Source organism: Protomyctophum parallelum (assembly GCF_964188405.1).
Source record: "Protomyctophum parallelum genome assembly, chromosome: 3".
Lineage (NCBI taxonomy): Eukaryota > Metazoa > Chordata > Actinopteri > Myctophiformes > Myctophidae > Protomyctophum > Protomyctophum parallelum.
In genome coordinates this window covers 22,204,851-22,225,002 of record NC_139698.1, presented here as the reverse complement: position 1 = coordinate 22,225,002, position 20,152 = coordinate 22,204,851, and the positions used below count along the sequence as shown (strand labels likewise).

The following is a 20,152-nucleotide window of genomic DNA, read 5'->3' as shown; positions in this document are numbered from 1 at the left end:
GGCCTGAGTTAGGGCCGGGCCTCAATTTTAGGGCCCGATGAGAACTCTACTCTTCATTTCCCATTCTAATTTCCTGTACCACAGCTGCAGGATGTGTGTGTGTGTGTGTGTGTGTGTGTGTGTGTGTGTGTGTGTGTGTGTGTGTGTGTGTGTGTGTGTGTGTGTGTGTGTGTTTGCAGCTGAGAGAAGACGGGGTAAGAAAACCGCGATTATTAAAGCAAAGGAGTCTTTGAAGATGTCAAATTGAGGACATTCAAATCTCATGTCATTTGGAGCCCTCGGAATATCATCCTTGTCACGTGCCAGCCCAGAGGGGCCTCTGTGCAAACAGGCAGATACACAATTACACAGGCTTGATTACTGAAAGGCTATATTATTAGATTGGATTGAGACCTTATTATGCAGCAAATTATGTCATTGTTGTGTTCTACACAGATTGCAGCTTCAAATGGTTTGATTAAGAAAAAGTAGCGCATTTGCAAAATAATTTGTAAAACAAGGAAAAAACTAAAAGAGTAAAAGATAATTTTCTTTCGTGGATAAAAAGGAATTCTAAGTCATTGGCTGACTAAATTGTAACTAATGCATCATGGAACTTCTATAGACATGGGCCTATAAGTAAGCTAGTATTTCTTTTACTTTTCACCCCTAGTGCTCTTCTGTTGGCTCGTGACCCTTTAACCTTTGCCCTGCTTATTTAGGTATATTTATAAGTGTGGTCACGGGACCCCCAGTGGGGTTCCAGCTAGCTAGAGGATCCCCAGCTAAACGATTGATAGTTGGGAACCAAATGGACCCTTACAGGTCTGTAACTCTGAGAGTGTACAAATTCTCATAGTTAAATGAACACTAAGGATATTAGTACAGTGTAGTACAGGGTCCCAGAAATATCTTGTTTAAAATGGGGGTCCGTGGCCTAATGAATATCAAACGGATGTTACTAATCAATCTACTCAGTCTGTCTTTTTAGTGTACAGAAGGTAAAATTAAATCACCAAACACTGTGTTCTGATGTGTTTCGTTGCAGTGCAGTACGGGGCTTCCTAGGGTTAATCTTACTCCAGTCTCAAACCCATAAGTGCTGTGTGCTGAGCTTGTCTTTCAATTGGAGAGAATGAAATTAGTCAAACCAATAAAGGCCTAATGAATTTAATTTAAACTATGTTTGATAGACAGCCAATCATACTTTCACTTCAGCTAATTCACCAGCGTAACTGTGAGTTAGCTTAAGATATTTCTGCAGTGTAATTGATTTCTTCTTGTAGCATGTTGTCAGGGAGCCCATGCAGTGATCATGTTTCCTTGCCAGACAAACAACAAAAAGATAAACTAATCCCACTAATCCCACCTTTAAGTATAAAGGTCAGTATGCTTACTATACCTCTGTTAATCCTTATTCTGGGCATGTCATTATTGCCTTTTTCAAGAAATGGGATCTACAAACTTCCAGGTCTTTGTGAGCTTGTATATAGATTGTCATTATTTGCTATTCATCAAAGTATATAGGGGAGGGCTTAAGTGGTTAAGTTATGAATGCACCCCCTATCATGGTTATTTATTAGTATATTTCTCCTCACCCTACTTTGTTGGCCGGGGTCCCACTCCCCCAGGGACTGAATCCTTCCACCCCCCAGGGTCCTTATTCGTTCCCTCTACTAAGCCAAATCTTTAGCTGGAAATAGCCAAACTGCAAGCTCACAACACATGGTGTTACAACACATTGTCAGTTCCCTTGTAGATTGGATATTTTCACTGAAGGTTCACCTCAGAATATAGGCGACGCCCCTGGTTAAATCACAGAGGAGGACATTCTAATCTATTCAGACAGCAGACACGGAACAGGAGAGGCCCAGGAATGAAGACAGGCAGGACTTGTTCCTGTATAACAATAAAAAGCAAATATATTCAATATTATTACCTTCAGATAACAAAGAACTCCTACAGTATATACTAAATCCATACATTTTATATAGTTGTTGAAATAGAAAGAGCATACAGTATAGCAAAGTATATTAGTTCCAAAACGTCCCGTACATGACATGGAATAGAGCAAACCTACTGTAGGCCTACTATAGTATTTCTGAGCACATCATCACACAAATATGTTTAGTATGCATGAGGCTACCCGACAAACAATGACTCACTTCCCTGCACCATTGTACGGATTGCTGGGGTTTGAGCGCCTATTGCTGACATTATTGTTTATCCCTGTCCCATACTCCCATGGGAGGAAGTTGGAATCAGGTGGGTTAAAGACATGTCTTGATCACCCAGTCTAACCCTAAACCCGGACTGAGGACTTCTTCAAAGTCCCCCTCCTTTTTTCAATTATTGACAGTGAAGTGTTAATTAGACCCCTGCAGTGACACCAAAATTTGTGCTGTTGTCACTGAGTGGTTTTGGTAAACTTTACTTCACTCACAGTGTTCCAGGAAAAAAAACTGCATAATTGCAGTCAATTTCTTGTCAAACCCCAAGTAATTAGGCCTATGTGAGATTCTCAGAATTGGCATGGTTTTCTGCTATAACATTAAGCTTCAACCATGGACTGAAATATATAGCTTTGGTGAAGTGTCTCTTCAATATATATCCACCCTCAGTTAAAATTCCATAGGCCTCTCATTTATCCATAACGACATCTGTGAACGACGATCTGTGATTACTAGGCACAGGATATGGGAGTAAAGTACAATAATCCTCTGGGCCCATCTTTCCCAGTGGTATTATTAAACACTTTACAGGAAAACGTTTGAGTAGTAGGCTAGCTAGACAACATAGATTCACTGTTTTGAGATAGTGCTAATAAACTCATGTGAGCATGCAAGTGTTGTCAAAGTTATATACACTAATAATTTGAGACAATAATGGTAAGGCTATGTTTTGAGAAAACTGCTTATCCTGTTTTATATTAGGCTACTTTTAAATCTAGATCAATGAATCAGTTAATTAAACTAGTCTTTATACTAAAACACATTTAATTCATGAGCTGCAGATAATATGTTGTTTAAAGTGCTTTCACTGCTTTACATTATTGTAATATCATATAAAATAATTAACACAAACATTACACAAGAAATAAATATATTACAAAATATAAATTAAATAATGCAGTTACCGGTATGTTGGTACAAAATGTATTACATAATATAAATAGCATAATGCAGTTATGTTGATACATGTGCAAGAAAGAATACATCAATACACTGACTAAAGGCTTGGAAATAAAGGAACATGATGAGAGTCAAAGAAAGACAATCAAAAACAGTAAATGTGTTAACAACACAATAATATAGTTATGTGTGTTGCAGTTATGTATGTTGGTACAAATAAAATAATCCAAGTGAGGGCTCATGATCATTTTATAGGCCTGAGAATTCCAAACTGTTCAGAACTTTCTTACTCACTCCCTATTAAATGTCGGCGTCACTTCCTCAGCCTTTAAGTTATATACTGCGTCGCACAGCGGTGTCGCGTGGCCGACAATAGCCGATCTACAAGCTCACGATGCGTCGCGGACGCAACGCGTCGTGAGCGTGTAGATCGGCTATTCTCGGCGCAAGACACCGCCCCGCCGCGAAGTATAATCCGGCTTCAGCCTCTTTTGCCCATCCCTTAGGAAAAAAAAAAATCGAAAATTCACCCAGAGAGTGAAACGACGTTGAGGAAAAGAGCGAGCAGAGAGAGAAAAGCCGAGTCTGAGGAAAGAGAAAGAAAGACACCCCAAAAAGACAGATGAAAATTGGGATATCGAAGAAGAAGGCTGCCAAATACCAGAGTACACACTTCAAAGTAAGTTTTCCCAAAACTTTCAGTGTTTCTTTTTTCTCTTTTTAGGGGGGTAAACAGTCACACACAGTAACTTGATATTTCCACCGATTATTCCTATGCGTCTCTCATGCTTTAGGTGTTACAGTAGTAGTGCTCCGTGGTTCGCATCCAAGTTGTACAATATATTATCATGTATGTCTTTCCTTTGGGTATTTGATTGAGAAATGGAATTGGGAGGGAGGGAGCGGGGAAAGAAGGGGGTGAGGGGGGGGGGGGCGTGGGGGGCAGGATAAGGGGGTAAGCACTAAGCAATGAGCCCCCCTCCCAAAATACACGCACACAACTGTGACAGAGACAGTCGCACAAGTACACAGTACAGTAGTACAGAGTCAGAGTATGGACACATTCTGACAACACAATTTGACTGGTAAATATTTTTTGTTAAACTTGTATTTGTTAGTCATGACATTTGTTTTAGGTTATGTCATATAGACGTATATCAGACTTATTATTACAATATGGTGTGCTTTCTTACCTTGACACTAAAAGGCTGTATGTTTAGTTGATGATCACACATGATGCTATACCTAATGTGACAACACAGATGGTACACACTAACTGCATTACCTAATACGGGCTCTAATATTACCACCAGGTGATAGTCTTTTGAAGCGAAAGGCCTCGTCAACTGTTTTCTCCCTTATAGACCCTCGGGGTAACAATCCAGAGAGAAGTATGTGCTTGCGTTGCATGCGCGTGTCTCACGTACAAGTCCCAGCATGGTTTTCACAGCAGTATCAGATCCACAAAGCTCTCTGGTTTCTCACACACACACACACACACACACACACACACACACACACACACACACACACACACACACACACACACACACACACACACACACACACACACACACACACACACACACACACACACACTCTTGCACAACATACTTGATGTTTCCATGCTGGCCTGTCACTGCATTGCAGCCAGGCCAGTTAACATATGGCTGTCAATTTGTCCAGCTCTGCTGCAACACTCACACTCTTCTGAAACACAGCCACTCATTATTTTCAGTGGAATTTCAGTAGTTAATGTACATTTCGGAGTGACGTACAATAAGCTAACAGTACTATATATAGTAGATCATTTCCTGTGTAGCTCAGTGGGTACGAACACGAATACTGCCCCCCAAGCTCAAGAGACGTGCATTTGTGGTCTTTGGACTACCATGATGTCACAATCCATTAAGTTACATTACATGGCATTAATATATTTAGCTTCCCAGAGGAACTTAACATCATTGGAATCCTAGAGAAAGGACTGTGTGGTTCGGAGCCATATGGCATCTGTGATTCTATAAAGATCATGGAGGAAGTGCAGTACAGATTTAATGGTTTTGCGTTCTTTCTACTGTAGCCTATATCTGTGATCCAATTTTGTTATTTCAGGTGTGCAAATTCAGGACAATGTCTACTGTAGAGAGACCCTAGTCTGACTCTGAACTTTCAGATTGCACTTTGATCTTGTCGGGGGGGGGGGGGGGGGGGATTCAGTAAACTTGGCATTGGGCCTGCATGAGTACGCTTTGACCCTTTTTAATTATAATGGGAAAACACAGATGTTACAAATAGCTTCATTCCCTTCTGTCATCGACGTAGGAACTTTATGTTCCAGCCAGAAATGGCCCCCCTCCTTTATAATATTCTTCTGCGCGTGCATTTCTTCTATCCCTCTGTATACCCCTTGCCCCCATCAAAAGAAAAGAATGTGTTTTGGATCAATCAATGTGGGAGCAATTATTTCAGGGTCTCTGGTCAAAAGTTCAACACTATTATCAATGCTTGGTGAAGCAAAGGAATGCAGTCTGTGGGTGTGGGTACAGTTTTTGTAGACTGTTGCTAACAGCATGTTTGTGAAGTGTGATGTCAAAGACAGCAAGTATATAATATATACTCTAGCAAGTAGCAACTGTTTTTGTTTTTCGCTCCGAAGAAGATAGACAGACGTAATGCCATGTGACATGCCTTCTAGAGGTTTGGGCCGCTATGCAGACCTCGCATCTAGAGTCTGGGCTGATGGAGAGTATCACACACAGCCCTCACACCTTCGCCCTCCCATAATAGCCATTTTTAATATAGATAGGTGGTGATAGGATGGTTGTCCTCTCTACTGCTGTGTCCAAAATAAATATAGACCTCTCACAATACATCATGTCTACCTTATGGCACAATCGCAACTACGTATTGGGAAAACCGTGGGAGTGCACTCCCGGCCAAACATAACAGCAGGAGAATACGTGTTGAAGCAGATAGTTTCTTGACATCACATATATTGAGCAACAGTCTAAACTGTGTATTGCTGATTTGCATTACATTGCTTCGACAGACTCGTCGTCCAATTGAAGTCATTCAAACGCATTCTATCGTACACTGTTTACTCATTTACTCATGATGCCCTTTTTCCGTTTCTCCAGTCATGCCACTCCACAAGTCGTCCCGGGCTTCTCGCCTGGACCCGACCATGATCTCGGCCCCCCTCGGCGACTTCCGCCACACCATGCACATCGGCAGGGGAGGCGACGCCTTTGGCGACACCTCGTTCCTGTCGAGTCACGGCCCGGCGGGCCCCGACCAGAATGCTCCGGGGAACATGCCGGGCGCCATCGACTCTCAGACGACGGTCGACGACGACGGTCCAAAAGCAGCAGATGACCTCGGAAGCCTGGAAGGCGACGGGATTCAGCACTCGGGGTCCGTGTCTTCCTTCACTTATGATCTGGACCTGGACCTGGGCCCGTCTATGCTCGGAGACATTCTGGGGGTGATGGACGGACTGGGCCTCGACTCTGACTGGACGAGCACCAACGAAGAAGAGGTGTTTACTCCCAACGGCGGCGCCGCCGGCACGCCTGAAACAAATCAGTGCAAGGCGGCGTCCGACGAGGGGTCGATGGGCGGCGCGCAGAACGAGTTGAACGGGAATCAGCCGGTGGACAACGACGAGCCGGTCGACGGGGGTAGGACAGCGGAGGAAAACGGGACCAAGCCAAAGGGGCTGCGGCCAAAGGTGAGATTCAGTGACAAGAGAGAGGAGATCATTCGCCAGGCCTCCGAGGAAGAGGAGGGCCAGGGCTTTGACTTCCAGGACGACGACGAGCTGGAGTGCGGCAGTCCGACCGTGCCGGGGGAGGTCAAGCGTGGTACTACTCACCCCCCCCCGGTCAGCAGCGTAGGAGGAGTAGGCGACGCGGAGGCGACCAATCACAAAGCGGAAGTGCCACCCAGTCCCGCCTCGTCGTCGCACAGCTCGGAATATGAAGGAGTGACGCCATTGGACAGGAGGAGGGTTGACAGCTGTCACTCAGAGACTGACTCCGACGAGGAGGAGGAGGAGGAAGGGGGGGACGACAGCAGAGGTTACACGTTTGAGGACGAGTTTGACGACGAGATCGGCCTATAGGGGGAATCCGCATGGCTCTCGTGAAAAGCCATCTTTGCTGTCAAAAGTGAATCTTGTATAGTATAGTATAGTAGCATTATGTTTCTCGATTCCAAATTTTTCCATGTCATACAAAAGGGAGGTTGGGTTTACGTGGAGAATATTCCCGAACACAAAGCTGGACATGACAATCAAAGGTGTTTTACGGGGACCTAAATCTTCACCTTCAACCGTGCAGACGAAGTTCTTCAACTGGAAAACACATCTTCAAACTTTACATTTGATAAGAGACGTTATAAAGTATTGCCTCTGTCGGTTTAAACAAAGCAGAACAAAAGCATAGCTTTTGTAAGCACTTTTGATTCATTCCAGGCATCTGGAAGCCTCGCTGTAAAACTGATGCTCAGTGGAAAGTTTGATTCAGGCAAATTGAATGACGCTTGTGACATTTTAAAGTCAGAAGCAGGTCTAGTGTTTGTGCTTCATTTTTAGCAGGTTTAAAGTTTATTACAAAAGAGTTTTTATATATATAACGTGCCTTAAAGGGAGCTGTATTATGTACTGTGCTATTATGTTGTCTTAAGTTTCTTTTCATATTGCATGTTTTTATCTTAGTCCAGATTGGAGAATGTTTGTGTCAGTCGACTAGCCTTCCAATTTTGTGACTTTCAAACCAAAAAGTGATATTATATAAAATAAAGATATCCTGTGTATTTTATATTACTGTGAACTAGTCACATTCTAAATCTGTGTGCAGTCTTGAGTCATGATCAGTCTGCCTGCATTTGGTAGACTTACCAAAATGGCCCAACAAAGTTTTTCTCTTCTTTTTGGGGTGGGTAGGTAACACATATGACCACTGACAATCTCAAAGTAATCTGTTAAACTACAATGTTCGATTGTATATCGGGACCAATAGTGCGCTTATTTTTGCACAAGCTTACACATGATGCCTCTTCTCGGACCATTTGAACAGTCGATGTTCATCTCATTCAATTGATCCAGTTGGGAATGCTGGCAAACTGGGAGTATTTCTATGCTGGAGAAAAGGTGCCTTTTCCTACATGTTATATTGTGGGTTTGTGGGGGGGGAAAGAAATCAAATCAATAAAACAACGGAACTGGGAATAGATCTGGTTTACCATGTCTTTATTCTTGTCCCAAACAAAAAGCATACCTCACTGGATAGACGCGTCTACAGGAAGCTCCCAACACTGCCCACTTTCAACCTGCCGTTACGATTTTAGGCATGTCAAAAACGTAAAATAGGGCGGCGCCGGAGACCCAATAATGGAATCACATGGGCTCTACTGCCTGGCAGAAAGGCTCTGGTTCGATTCCTTATGAGCCGTAACATTTGCTGCATGTCACCTGCTGTTACAAAAAAAAGCTATCCAATCTACAAACTCAAAGCGTTGCAATTAGGGATGTGCCGATGAGACATTTTGGCCGATATCCGATATAATTAATTGCCGATAACCGATATTACGGTGATCTCATTCTGTAATGAAAAACTAGTAATTGTCCATTCTGAAAAATACATGTAACAGGGTGTCTGCACTGCAGGCTTAGGCAAATCAGATTTAACTTAAATCCCTTTACATTTAATATTGTGAGCTTGTAGATCTGTCAAAGCTGTTACTTTGGGCTTGTTTATCTGTAAAGACAGGCCAATTAATCGGTCTGATTAATCTAAAAACGTCCGATACAGATGTGTTTGCCGATTAATCTCCCATCACTGCAGTTGCAATGCTTTGCATTGTGGTGGTCTTGTAGACGGGCTGTTTTCACTATTGGTCTGATACCAATAGCTAGGGCTTAAATTGTTTAGGGAAACATACTAACAGATTTTGAACCAGAATTATTCTACGGTGAGGATGTCGTGAAAATGTCACATGAAACACATTTTACATCAGCAAAGTAACAATCCATAAAAAGTACAATCATCTATGGGCCACAGGGGCCTTTGGAATTCTTCCAGGTTTTTAAACAAGCTCTTCAGCCCTACACAAAGTACGTACCTGTGGGCCGTGACCATAAAACCAAAACCATAATGCTGAAAAACAGGGAAGGTGCACTCCTCCCGGTACAATAAGCTCTTCACACAACCGAATAGTGTTGAAAAGTGTTTAATTTTAATGTAAAAATACATTACATGGTAGTTGGAGCCAATGTGTTGTCCTGTGAAACCAAAACGACTTTTTTAAGAAATTTAAGAAAATTCATAATTCAATCATTGTTGACTTTCAGATTGTATATTATGAAGATTCGAATGTATAGTATAAGAGTAGACAGCCAGTGACTGACTAAACATAAGCTCCAATATGATACAACAGTATTGTACATATCAAGCATGTACTTTAGATACATGCGCACATCTCTCTCTCTCTCCCTCTCTCACACACACACACACACACACACACACACACTTCAACACCTTCATTTGCTGGCATGAATTTACAATCACTTTCTCTCTGTCACACTCAGTGCTACACTGATACTAACTCACACACACACACACACACTACACCGATATTGTCCTGAACAGGTTGAACCCTGACAGGGCCGTGGATATCATGACCCCCGGTAGCTGTGGATGCCAGTGGATCTCCTTGACCTCCGACTGCCCCTGGTGCAGGAACAGCAGCTGCGGGGGCAGGTTCCTCACGCCCTCCGCCCGGGCGCCCACGTCGCACGACTCCACGGAGAGATCCCACTGGCTGACGACGTCGTCGGCGCCCGCGGCGGCGAACACGCTGGAGTCCACGGGGTTCCACTCCACCGACGTGATGGGGGCGCTGTGCTGCTTGAAGCTGGCCACGGGACGCCCCGACTAAAAAACAAAACACACAGACATCTGTATTTAATCCATTTAGGCCTGACCTCGAAATCTAAATCCTCCATTTTTCTGAAATAAATTAAAAAAATAGCAGATCTGCGATTTTTCAATAGCTAAATTATAACATAATGTTTAAAACACCAAAAGGGGTTCCCGCCCAAAATGGGTTTTAAAGATGGTTTGGATGGCGTGGACTGGCTTCCATGTGGATCTCATACTTCCATAGGGCCAAGTTATGACATCAGTCATCTATAATTTATCCATGGCACATGACTCCATGTTTGGGCAAGGTTTCAGCCTGATCCGAGCCACAATGACTTTCATCCATACTCATATTTATCCAATTACTTATTTCAAAAAATATGAAACATGTGAAAAAGAAATGTGTGGACTGTGGACTAAGCCTTGTACTATTCCACACATTTCTTTTGCAAATATACAGAGCAAGTAGCTTAGTCACTAAGGTAGGCCTACTTGCTCTGTATATTTGCACCAGGGTAGCCTGAAAGACAGACTCACTTCTAGACAGCTCGCCTCCCAAGAGACATGCCGTAAAAACCTAGGTCCACTTTTTGCAGACCATCTGTCGATTCGACACCATTTTCAGTTAAAATGTGAAAAGGATTTTTTTGTTGATAGACAAGCTAATACATTAAACAGGAGGATGCAAAGAGGCTCAATTCACACAGGAATGTTTTACTAACAAATTATTGAAATATTCTAATATACTGTATTTGTTTATATTTCGTATTATCACTGAATGCAGGGCCCCCGACCAAACCACTTTCTACGTCATACACAATGGGAACGGAATGGACCAACAGCTTGTACAAAAACAAAACAAAAAAAACATTATTGTTAATAGTTAGTGGACTAGTGCACTTGCTAGTGCTACTAGTTCTATCCTTAGGACCTACATTATGAATTTATCTCAAATAAGCCACAGGGAGTTTCACCCATCTAGGCTCTGAGCTGGGCTTTACACCTAAACTGATCATGACTGATAAACCGACTGGGACAATATCTTCTCCATCTTTTTCCCGCTGCGTGCAGTGAGAGAGACCATTATCTCGGGACTGGCTTTCTTGAAACTCTTACGCCCTTCACGAATATCATGAAGATAGAAACAGGGGACCTGTGTGTTTAAACCACTGAGTAACAAGGACAAGAGAGATAGAGATGATGAGATTAGATTGTGGTGCTCCATCTTGCACCACCCTTATCCCTAAAACGCATTTTGCCATTTTGAAAAACATTTTAAAATAGTTCAACTATCGATCTACATCGAGACATTGTGAGCTTGTAGATCGGCTATTTGAACCCATTTAGGCCTGACGTCGAAATAAAAAAAAGCGTTCGCTCTGAAAGAATATATACCATTAGCTATTCAAAGATTTGGGCCACATTTTTACGATTTTTCAAAAATAGCAGACCTACATGTTCATAGCGCGCCACTCGGTGGCGCGCTATGAGCTTGTAGATCTGCTATTTTCCAATAGCTAAAGTATAACAGAATGCTTGAAACACCAAAAGGGGTTCCCGCCCAAAATGGGTTAAAAGGCTTTTTAAAATGTTTTAAAAAAATGGCAAATTAGTTTAGGGATAAGGGTTGGCACAAGATATAACCCATTGTGTCAACAACCCAGGGTCAGGAGCAGTATGTTGGAGATGGATGCAGTAGTCTCCTCTGGTGATTCTGCAGGAGTCTAGCCATCTAGGTGAGTCTGTGTGTGTCTGTATGTGTGTCCGCAGCCAGTCTAGCAAACCACTGGACCGATCACTGTCAAATGTCTTGTGCACGCTGCCACAAGGCCAAAGTACCTCCACATATCGTATGGTGTATACCCTCTTGACATGTAACTTTACAATGACAGTCAATGGTGGTTTTACCTGGAACTGCCGAAGGTCCCAGACTTTTAGGATGCCGTCGTCACCTCCCGACAGTATGAATGGTTCACTCCGGTTCCAGCTGATGACGTTGACGTCTGAGGCATGTGCCTCATTGGCCGAAAGCATGGAGTTGGGCGGGGCACGGACGTCCCAGACACGGATCGATCGATCCACTGAACAGGACGCAAAGACCTGGGAACGAAAGGAGAGAGTAGCACAAAACTGTAGCTTTTCACTAGCCAAAAAAAAACTGTAGCTTTTAACCTAGCTATCCTAAACAAGGAACTGAATCTCATCAATACGTGGATGACATTCCACATAATCTAGTTTTAGTGCATTTAGTTCCATCTAAACCAAATTTCGTCTGACTGGAAAAGCTGACTACAAGCGTCTCTCATACCTACAGTATATACCAGTGGCACAGGAAGTAAGCCAACTAGACTACACCAAAGTAGTGATGGACAATGCTCAACATGGTACATGTGTGATCCTTTACCGTCCGCCCCGGGGACTGGGAGGTTTGCAGTGAATCCCTGGCGGAGTCATACCAAAGATTATAAAAAATGCAAGGCACCCAGCAATGGTTGGATTGGGAGTTGAGTCCTGTGACATAACATCATCATGTTCAAGAGGTGTACTTGCACATCAAGCCGCCTCACACTAAGAAAATAGTGCGTTGTTGGGGTCTGGGGACAGAGAAAGGTCTATAATACAGTAGGTTCTCTCATGATTTGTCTCTCTGAAAAAAGCCATTTTAGTATGAAAAGATAATATTGTGTGGCTTGTGATGATCAGGTCCAATATTTTTGTTCAGTATCCATGGAGCTAAAGAATGATTCAGAAGCTGTGTTCACGTTCACTCTTCCATTGGAATGACTAGACTCCAACCTGCATCCCATATCCTAAAAAATAAAAAGGTGTCCACCCACTTCACACAGATACGGGAAGTAAACCTGAGATCATGTCTTGCTATTTCCGTCTTGGATTATAGTTAAGAGATATTGGAACAGGGTGGAGCACACCGGGTCGGTGGGTAAAAGATTTAGAAAAATGGAAGTTGGCAACAGTGCCATCTGATGGCAAGTGCTATTGGTAGAAACTTAGAAAGCAACACTAGAAGCATGATCCATTGCTATATGACCTGGGAACGATTCTACAAATGTCTTCTAAATCCTTAGACAGTTTTCTGAAAAACCAATGTTTCTATGTCAGTCGTTCTCAAACATTTTCATGTCAAGGACCCCCAAGATTATATGTAATTGGCCGTCGAACCCCATCTGAAAATATGTTGTTCCAGGGACCCCCCCAGAAGCAAAGATTTGAGTTAAAAATCGGACCAGTCTGAAGCGAGTGGTGCAACAGCACCCCCTATTGGTACTCTAAACATCGGGACAGTCACATAGGTTAGGACATAAGGTTGGGACATAAGGACAAAGCTGTTCCTTGGAGTGGTTGCACCACTCAAAAACGTTGGCTCTGAAAGAATATATATTCAAAGATTTGCACTACATTTTCAAAAATAGCAGACCTACAAGCTCGTAGCGCAGCACTCGGTGCCGCGCTATGAGCTTGTAGATCTGCTATTTTTAAATAGCTAAAGCATAACACAATGCTTAAAACACCAAAAAGGGTTCCCGGCCCAGAATGGGATAAATCAGAGCAGCTGCTTCTTGAGTATACAACGTACCGTGGCTTCTGTAGGCGACCACTGCAGGTCCTCCACAGATTTGCTGTGTGAGCTGAACGGCCGCTGGTCAATCTTCCAGGCGGTGCCCCCCTCCTGGGGCTCCCACACGTGAATGTTCTTCTTGCAGTCGCCACTGACCAGACGGCCTGTTGTTTAAACACAGCAAGGGAGTCACACATCATCATCAATCAACCATACTCCCTTTTTAATTCAAACGGGGAAAAAAATTGGTTGCAATGGTTAACCAGCACTACCGTCGGAAAACAATGATTTAGTCATGGCCAAAATCAATATCCTACATAGATATCTTTTTTTACTTTTTGAAAAATTGACAATTTGTTTTGGTTTATAATGTTGTACAGTATATACCCTGAGGCTTTCTAACTGTTCTCCTTGCTTGTCAGGAGTGTGCATGGAGATCACCTGATAGACCTCCTAGCCCTCTCAGAGCCAGCAATCACAGAAGTGATATTCTTTACCTGTTTGAATGTTTGCATTCATAGCCTAATCCCCATAAACACGAGATAAGATGACAGATTTATTAATTAAGGGTTTATGATCCGTTATTTAATTTCTACGGGCATGACAAACTAGGACTGGTAATATATATATTATAATGTGATATGAGACTAAATGTCAACTGGGTGTCACCGTGAGGATATCTGTGATATGGCACAAGTGTCGTCTTTCTTGATTAATCACGTAAATCCTATTTTATCCCAGTAAGACACTTTCCCAGTTTTCATAGGTTAACAACCCATTTAGACCAGTTACACCTGTACGTTGCTAAACCTTTCAAGCCGGGAATGTGGGGAATGCCGAATGCAAGATCTTTCTGAAAACTTAGGTCAAGGTTTAAGAAAGCGACCCGCATGAGTCTTCCTCAGGGTGTGGTTAAATGGACCAGTCTGGAGTATGCTTGGAGTTCACAAAGTTTGCCTAACAGGGTTCCTTTCATTTTCTCTGTCTGTATATTTTGTATTAAATGTATCTTACCCCTATAGGTCTACAGATAAATTAATGAAATTAAAGTTTTTAGACCAACATGGGCCTACCCTCTTTTTTCTCTTTTAATTTCTTTGTTTTCTTGTGTTTTGAAATAGGTGAAGGGATGTATGTCTGTATGTATGCACAAAAGAAAGGGGAAAAAATGGGTCAAAGTCAGCTAACAACAGTGACATGATGAAACATGTGAGAAACAAATGTGAAAAGAAAATGTATTTGTAACAAGGATATGTACATGTGATTGACTCAATAGTAAAAGTAAAAAACAAAACAAAAACAGGGTTCCTTACACGTGACGTAGGACTTGTTATTGACTTCATGAAAACCGCTTTACCACCTGGACTGGAGTTGGCACCTTTTGAACTTTAACCGAACTCAGCTTGTTTTTGTTCTTTAGAGCAACATGTGTCAGCATGTGTTGAGCTGCATCATGTGTTGAAAAGGTTTAGGGCATTTTGAAATTGTATACTTGAAAATGTACTCTTTACAGAGGTTAGAAATATATTAGACATCTTAACGGTCCAGGGGTGCCCAAAAGGTAGATCGTGATCACAAAGGCTGTGCAGGTAGACCACATGGCATGCCCCTAAAAAAGGGCCTGTCAGCTCAAACCCACAATGCAATACTTTGTTAAGACAGAGTGTTGAGCAGACGTCAGTTGCATTATCAAGTTAGTTGCATATAAAAAAAACCTTACTAATTCCATTTCCTCCCCTCTATTTCCCATCCCAAATGTGCCGCTATACATTTTCAGCAAGGGATATCACATTTTTTGGTGGGTAGATCTTGTTGAGGTGGTCATTTTGAAAGTTGCTCGCAAATCAAAAGTGGTGGGCACTTGGGTGCCACGTGATGAGAAGCAATTCCACCATGATGCGCGTGCTAATAGCAATAACGCCAATGCTAGTGAGGCAAGGCGACGCCCATCCTTGCACCAGTAAACACCAGCGCAGTATTTTGGGTCGCACAGACGCAGTGCAAGCGAGGCCCTAGCAACCGGAGCGATTCCAAAAATGGAAAATAGAGAGGCGTTCTTATATCAATATAAAATGCCTTAAGACTTATATACTCGCCAAGAGCGCCTCACGTATAATTGATTTAATTGGACGAGCATACTTGTCTAAAGAATCATATGTGTTAAACATGCATGAGCCGCGAACACTTTTATGAGTGGGTCTTTCTCATATTAATCTACTACATATGCATATGTATTAAAAACATTTCACTTTCAACATAGCGCCCCCCCAAACCCACTTACCGGGTACTTTGGGTGACCAGTCAATCGCATAGCCTTCCGTCATGTGACCAGAGAAACTGAAGAGGGGAGTGGCCTCCTTCTGCTGTTTGATGAAGGCCGCCATGGCGACGGAGCTGTGGACCGCCTGAAGCTGAGGTTGTAGGTCAAATATCTCCACCTGACCCTTGTCTGACCAGACCGCAGCCAATGACTGGTCCTCACGCTGCGACACCTGGATACAAAAAGACAGAACGCTTTTATGACGGAATGATCCAGGAATATACGCGTACTTTTTTTTAGGTACGCTCATTTTCATTCATATTAATATTATAGTTGTTGTTGTTGTGGGTATAGTTTGTGTGTGTGTGTGTGTGTGTGTGTGGTGTGTGCCAGCAATGGACAGCTTCTGTACAGCTGTACAGTTAACTCCATGCCTGGCACACAGAAACGCCTAAATGAAACGTATACACAAATAATTACATAACCTTCATCTGTCAAAATGTCTGCTGTGAAAAGGTTCTATGGTTTGGACAGCACTGATCTATATTAATTAATCTAGACTTCTAGAGCACAACTAAGCAAACGCAGACGACGTGAGGTGTGGATACTGGGGGGACGAGGCAGGCAGGGCCACAGTGAGGTGTGGATACTGGGGGACGAGGCGGCGGGGGCCACATACTCTGACTCTGTTGATTCCTCCATAGTGAGGCATCATGGCCAGCTCCATCTGAGGCTTCTTCTCCTCCTCCTCCTCGTCCTCACTCTCTTCTTCACTGCTCTCCTCGTCGTCGTCCTTTTGCTCCTTTTCCACCTGCGTTCCATGGAGGTTGCGCATGCGCATGACAAGAAGTCTGAGAGGGAGAGAGAGAGAGAGAGAGAGAGAGAGAGAAAGAGAGAACAGAGCAGAGCAAGTACAGCTTAGGACGGTCATAGAAAAGCTCAAGATAAAATAAAACCGCATTCATTATTGGTCCCTAAGGTGACATTTGGTCAGTAGCAAGATAGCTACAGCTGCAAACGGAAAGGTCAACAAAATGGATAAAGTAACGAACAAAAATTAATAAATCTGTTAACCACTTAAACCCTATACAGAATATCTGGGGTACTAGGTTGACTAGCTGCTGCTCTAGTGAAGCTGCAAATACAGCTAACTGTAGTTGGCATATGTTGTTGTCATATGTGTTAGTGTTAAGTAATAAAAACGGCCTACGCATGTATTACTTACTATTACTGTATGTCAAATAAGTCTTATATCTTACCTATTACTGAGAGCAGAGTCAGCTTGAGTGCCAGCACAGAGCAGCATTGACAAGGGATACTGTTCCCTGCCATCTCCATTCGCATCTCTCAAGACATCAAAGCTCAAACAGGGAGAACCTATGAGGGATAAACAATCAATTAACAGCATTATGATTTCCTGGTGATACCCATTGGCGCAATACCCACACATTGAACTTTTGTAAAGTGTTATTCATAGTCTGGATTTTCGGTGGTGAGGTGACCACCGACCTACAACATGACGTCACGAGCCGCGGTGAAGAGCAAACCACCGCCACCGCTCCAGCCCTTCTCTCTGTTTTTACTCACCACCGCTCAACGTTATTTCAGCTCCGGTGGTCAGCTCACCACCGGAGCGGTGGTCACCTCACCGCCGAAGATCCAGACTATGAATGAGCCTTAACTCGGAGAGGGTAAAAATGGCAGTGGTTCTCAACATTGGGTCTTGGGAGTTGGGACCCCCAGCTAAATGGTGGATAGTTAATCTTCACCATTATTACATGAACAAGTATTTGCGACCGAAGGTCGAAGTTAACTATGGAATCGTGCATTTCCTGTCCGTCAGTGTATCACTCAAAATCAACCATACATGGGAAAGCCCATGGTGCCTGGGTCTTGTGACATCATCAGTGATGAAGATCCCTGATGTCATAGTAAATGCGACCTCCTGATGTCATCAATATTTACGTTCTGAATCTCAACACGTTAACAGGCCTGAAAAGTAAGGCCCGGTCCTATCCGAGCCGGGATCCGCACGTAATTCCGATTTCCGACGGAGCATTACTCAGACATGCGTTCCGCATGTCGAACATGTGCTGCTCCCGTGCTTGTGGTTAGGTTAGGGTTTGAGGTAGGTTGCCGTTTGTCGGACCAATGACTAACTAGTCTGAACTAAGTACTGCACTTACCTGGGCCCTCATCATCAAACCTTGTACAAGACACTGTCCCCGCTGTCAGCCTTAGATCTCCATATATGGAGCTGACCTGTTCTGGCATTCCATATGTTGATCTGACCTCCTCAAACCCTGTACACTCAAGACACACTCCATATGTGGCCAGTACAGAATTCATTCCACATGTTGATCTGGCTCCCCATGCAAAAGCGCCAGCGCTTGCCCAGCAGTCTGCTGTCACCCAGGCGGATGCGTGGTTCGCCCTCAGGCGTCGGTCTTACTGGTAAATACTATTGATCAGTTCAACTTCAAATAGGCCGGTGAATATCAAATGTGTGGCCCTTGAAATAAAAAGAAAGGCCCTGTGGTATATAACAGTTGAAATACCAGTATGCAAGTAGCCTACTTCAGTAAGAGTGAAATCCTCATTTTTTTTTAACAATGTGTAACTCCTACAGTGTACAAATGTAACCAATTGTAACAAATTAGTCATTTGGTCACATTTGTTACAAGCCCATCTGCAGTGTAAGGGCTCTCTCTCTACTCCATTGAGAAATTCAAACCACACGAGAGGGTCGCCATGCAACTCCTTGCAACCATTATTCCCAATGGCAGTGGTGTTATTTTTTATTTTTCTTAGACTGGTAAACAAGTAGTACAGCCTGTGTAAATGAATTGGAACAGTCTCCCAGCCACACTAAGCCAAGGGTGTCCCAGTGCTCACCCCCTCACAACTTTCAAACAACCTAGTTGTTTTATAGAGCAGTATTTGTAGCGAGTCTCTAGTCTAACGCACTGGACCAGGGCTAAGTTTGATCCTCGGTTATGCTCTAGTTCAGTGGTAACCAAACTGGGGGTTCGCAACCGCGACCCACAAATGGGTCCCGGACCACCGTTTGTGAAACATTGTGTACTGCACAGACAGTATATCCGCTACATACTAGCTTCCACCACGCTGCCATGCACTGACTCGCCTGTTTGGCACTCATGGTACATGCGGTAGGCAGACTGGTCCATCTCCAGCTCCTGTCCGGGCCTCAGTGTCTGTACGCCGGGGACGTACACCTTGTCGTCCGGGTCTCTCTTCTCCTTGGTCTCCTGTTCCTCCATCTCGTCTTCTTCTTCTTCATCGCTGCTGCCAGTGTCTCCGTCGTCCATGTCGTCCACTTCGTCCATCTCCTCGCCGCCGTGCTCCTCGCTAAACGTGTCTTCCCCGGGCGCAGACATCTTGGATTGGATTTAGAGAGAGAAACAGCTGCCTGCAGCAGTTTGCTGACTTCTGGTGGTGTTGTCGTGTTTCCACGTGGTTTAAAAACGTCATAGTGATCCCATAGTCCTGGCAGAGAGTGGCGCTGTGATTGGCCAGAATTCACATATCTGTGGTGGTGATTGGCTAGACTGGTGGGTTGTCTTGGTCTCAATTTGTGTTGTAAGTTCTAGATCCGGTCCAGAGCGGAGACGGAACCGTGTGTGTGAAACTTAGCGGATACAGTAGGCGGTCTCTAGATCGGATCTGCATTTGACATTGAAACCAGGCTTTCTACTGCGGAGCTTTCTGGTTGTCCTTGTTGCTAGACAACCAAGAAGCCAATCAATCATCTTCCAGCAGATGAGTAAGGCTGGGACCGAGGCTATAGACTGGGACCGAGGCTATTCAGCCTACTGATCTGGGACTTTTTCCTGGCATCGTTGCAAATGAATGAACGAATGAATGAATGAATGAATTAAAACAATCCCAGAATTTCCAAAAATAAAATAACTACAAAATAACATTATATCTCATCTGACATTTGCACTATTGTACTGTACTAATAGTATTTATTAACAGTTTGCAGAATTACAGTACATTTCAAGCACAACTCAATGCAAAAACTGTGAGTGGACGACCCAATAAAGCACTACACTTGTTTACAAGAGGAGAGGGTCCACATTGTTTAATTCATCATAACATTTAGAGACGTACAAATATACACTTCTATATAGCCAAAGAACAGGAAATCATCATAAAGGATAAAAAGGGAAAAGAAAACATACAGTGAGGGGAAAAAGGGGTGGGTGTGCCGTGGGAGCTTCAGATTTTACGGGGGCCATGCAGTTTCGAATTGCAGCCT

General features: G+C 43.4%; 2 protein-coding genes across 3 annotated transcripts; one reads left to right on the top strand and one right to left on the bottom strand.

Moving 5' to 3' along the window:
* The first annotated feature begins 3,647 nt into the window (after positions 1-3,647).
* Positions 3,648-8,332, top strand: cdc42ep5 (CDC42 effector protein (Rho GTPase binding) 5). 2 transcript variants are annotated; one of them, XM_083760727.1, is made up of 3 exons: positions 3,648-3,789; positions 4,424-4,501; positions 6,248-8,332. In XM_083760727.1, exon 3 carries the CDS (start codon positions 6,250-6,252, stop codon positions 7,231-7,233), a length of 984 nt encoding a protein of 327 aa, XP_083616853.1. In that variant the 5' UTR covers positions 3,648-3,789; positions 4,424-4,501; positions 6,248-6,249; the 3' UTR covers positions 7,234-8,332. The 2 variants fall into 2 exon arrangements, with proteins under 2 accessions (XP_083616853.1, XP_083616852.1); XM_083760726.1 differs by lacking the exon at positions 4,424-4,501.
* A 1,047-nt stretch (positions 8,333-9,379) lies between these two features.
* On the bottom strand, positions 9,380-19,331 carry grwd1 (glutamate-rich WD repeat containing 1). The gene is made up of 7 exons (XM_083761405.1): positions 19,016-19,331; positions 17,130-17,247; positions 16,550-16,721; positions 15,892-16,102; positions 13,629-13,774; positions 11,942-12,133; positions 9,380-10,045 (listed from the first exon to the last, which is right to left on the bottom strand). Exons 1-7 carry the CDS (start codon positions 19,266-19,268, stop codon positions 9,737-9,739), a joined length of 1,401 nt encoding a protein of 466 aa, XP_083617531.1. The 5' UTR covers positions 19,269-19,331; the 3' UTR covers positions 9,380-9,736.
* Between the last annotated feature and the right edge of the window lie 821 nt (positions 19,332-20,152).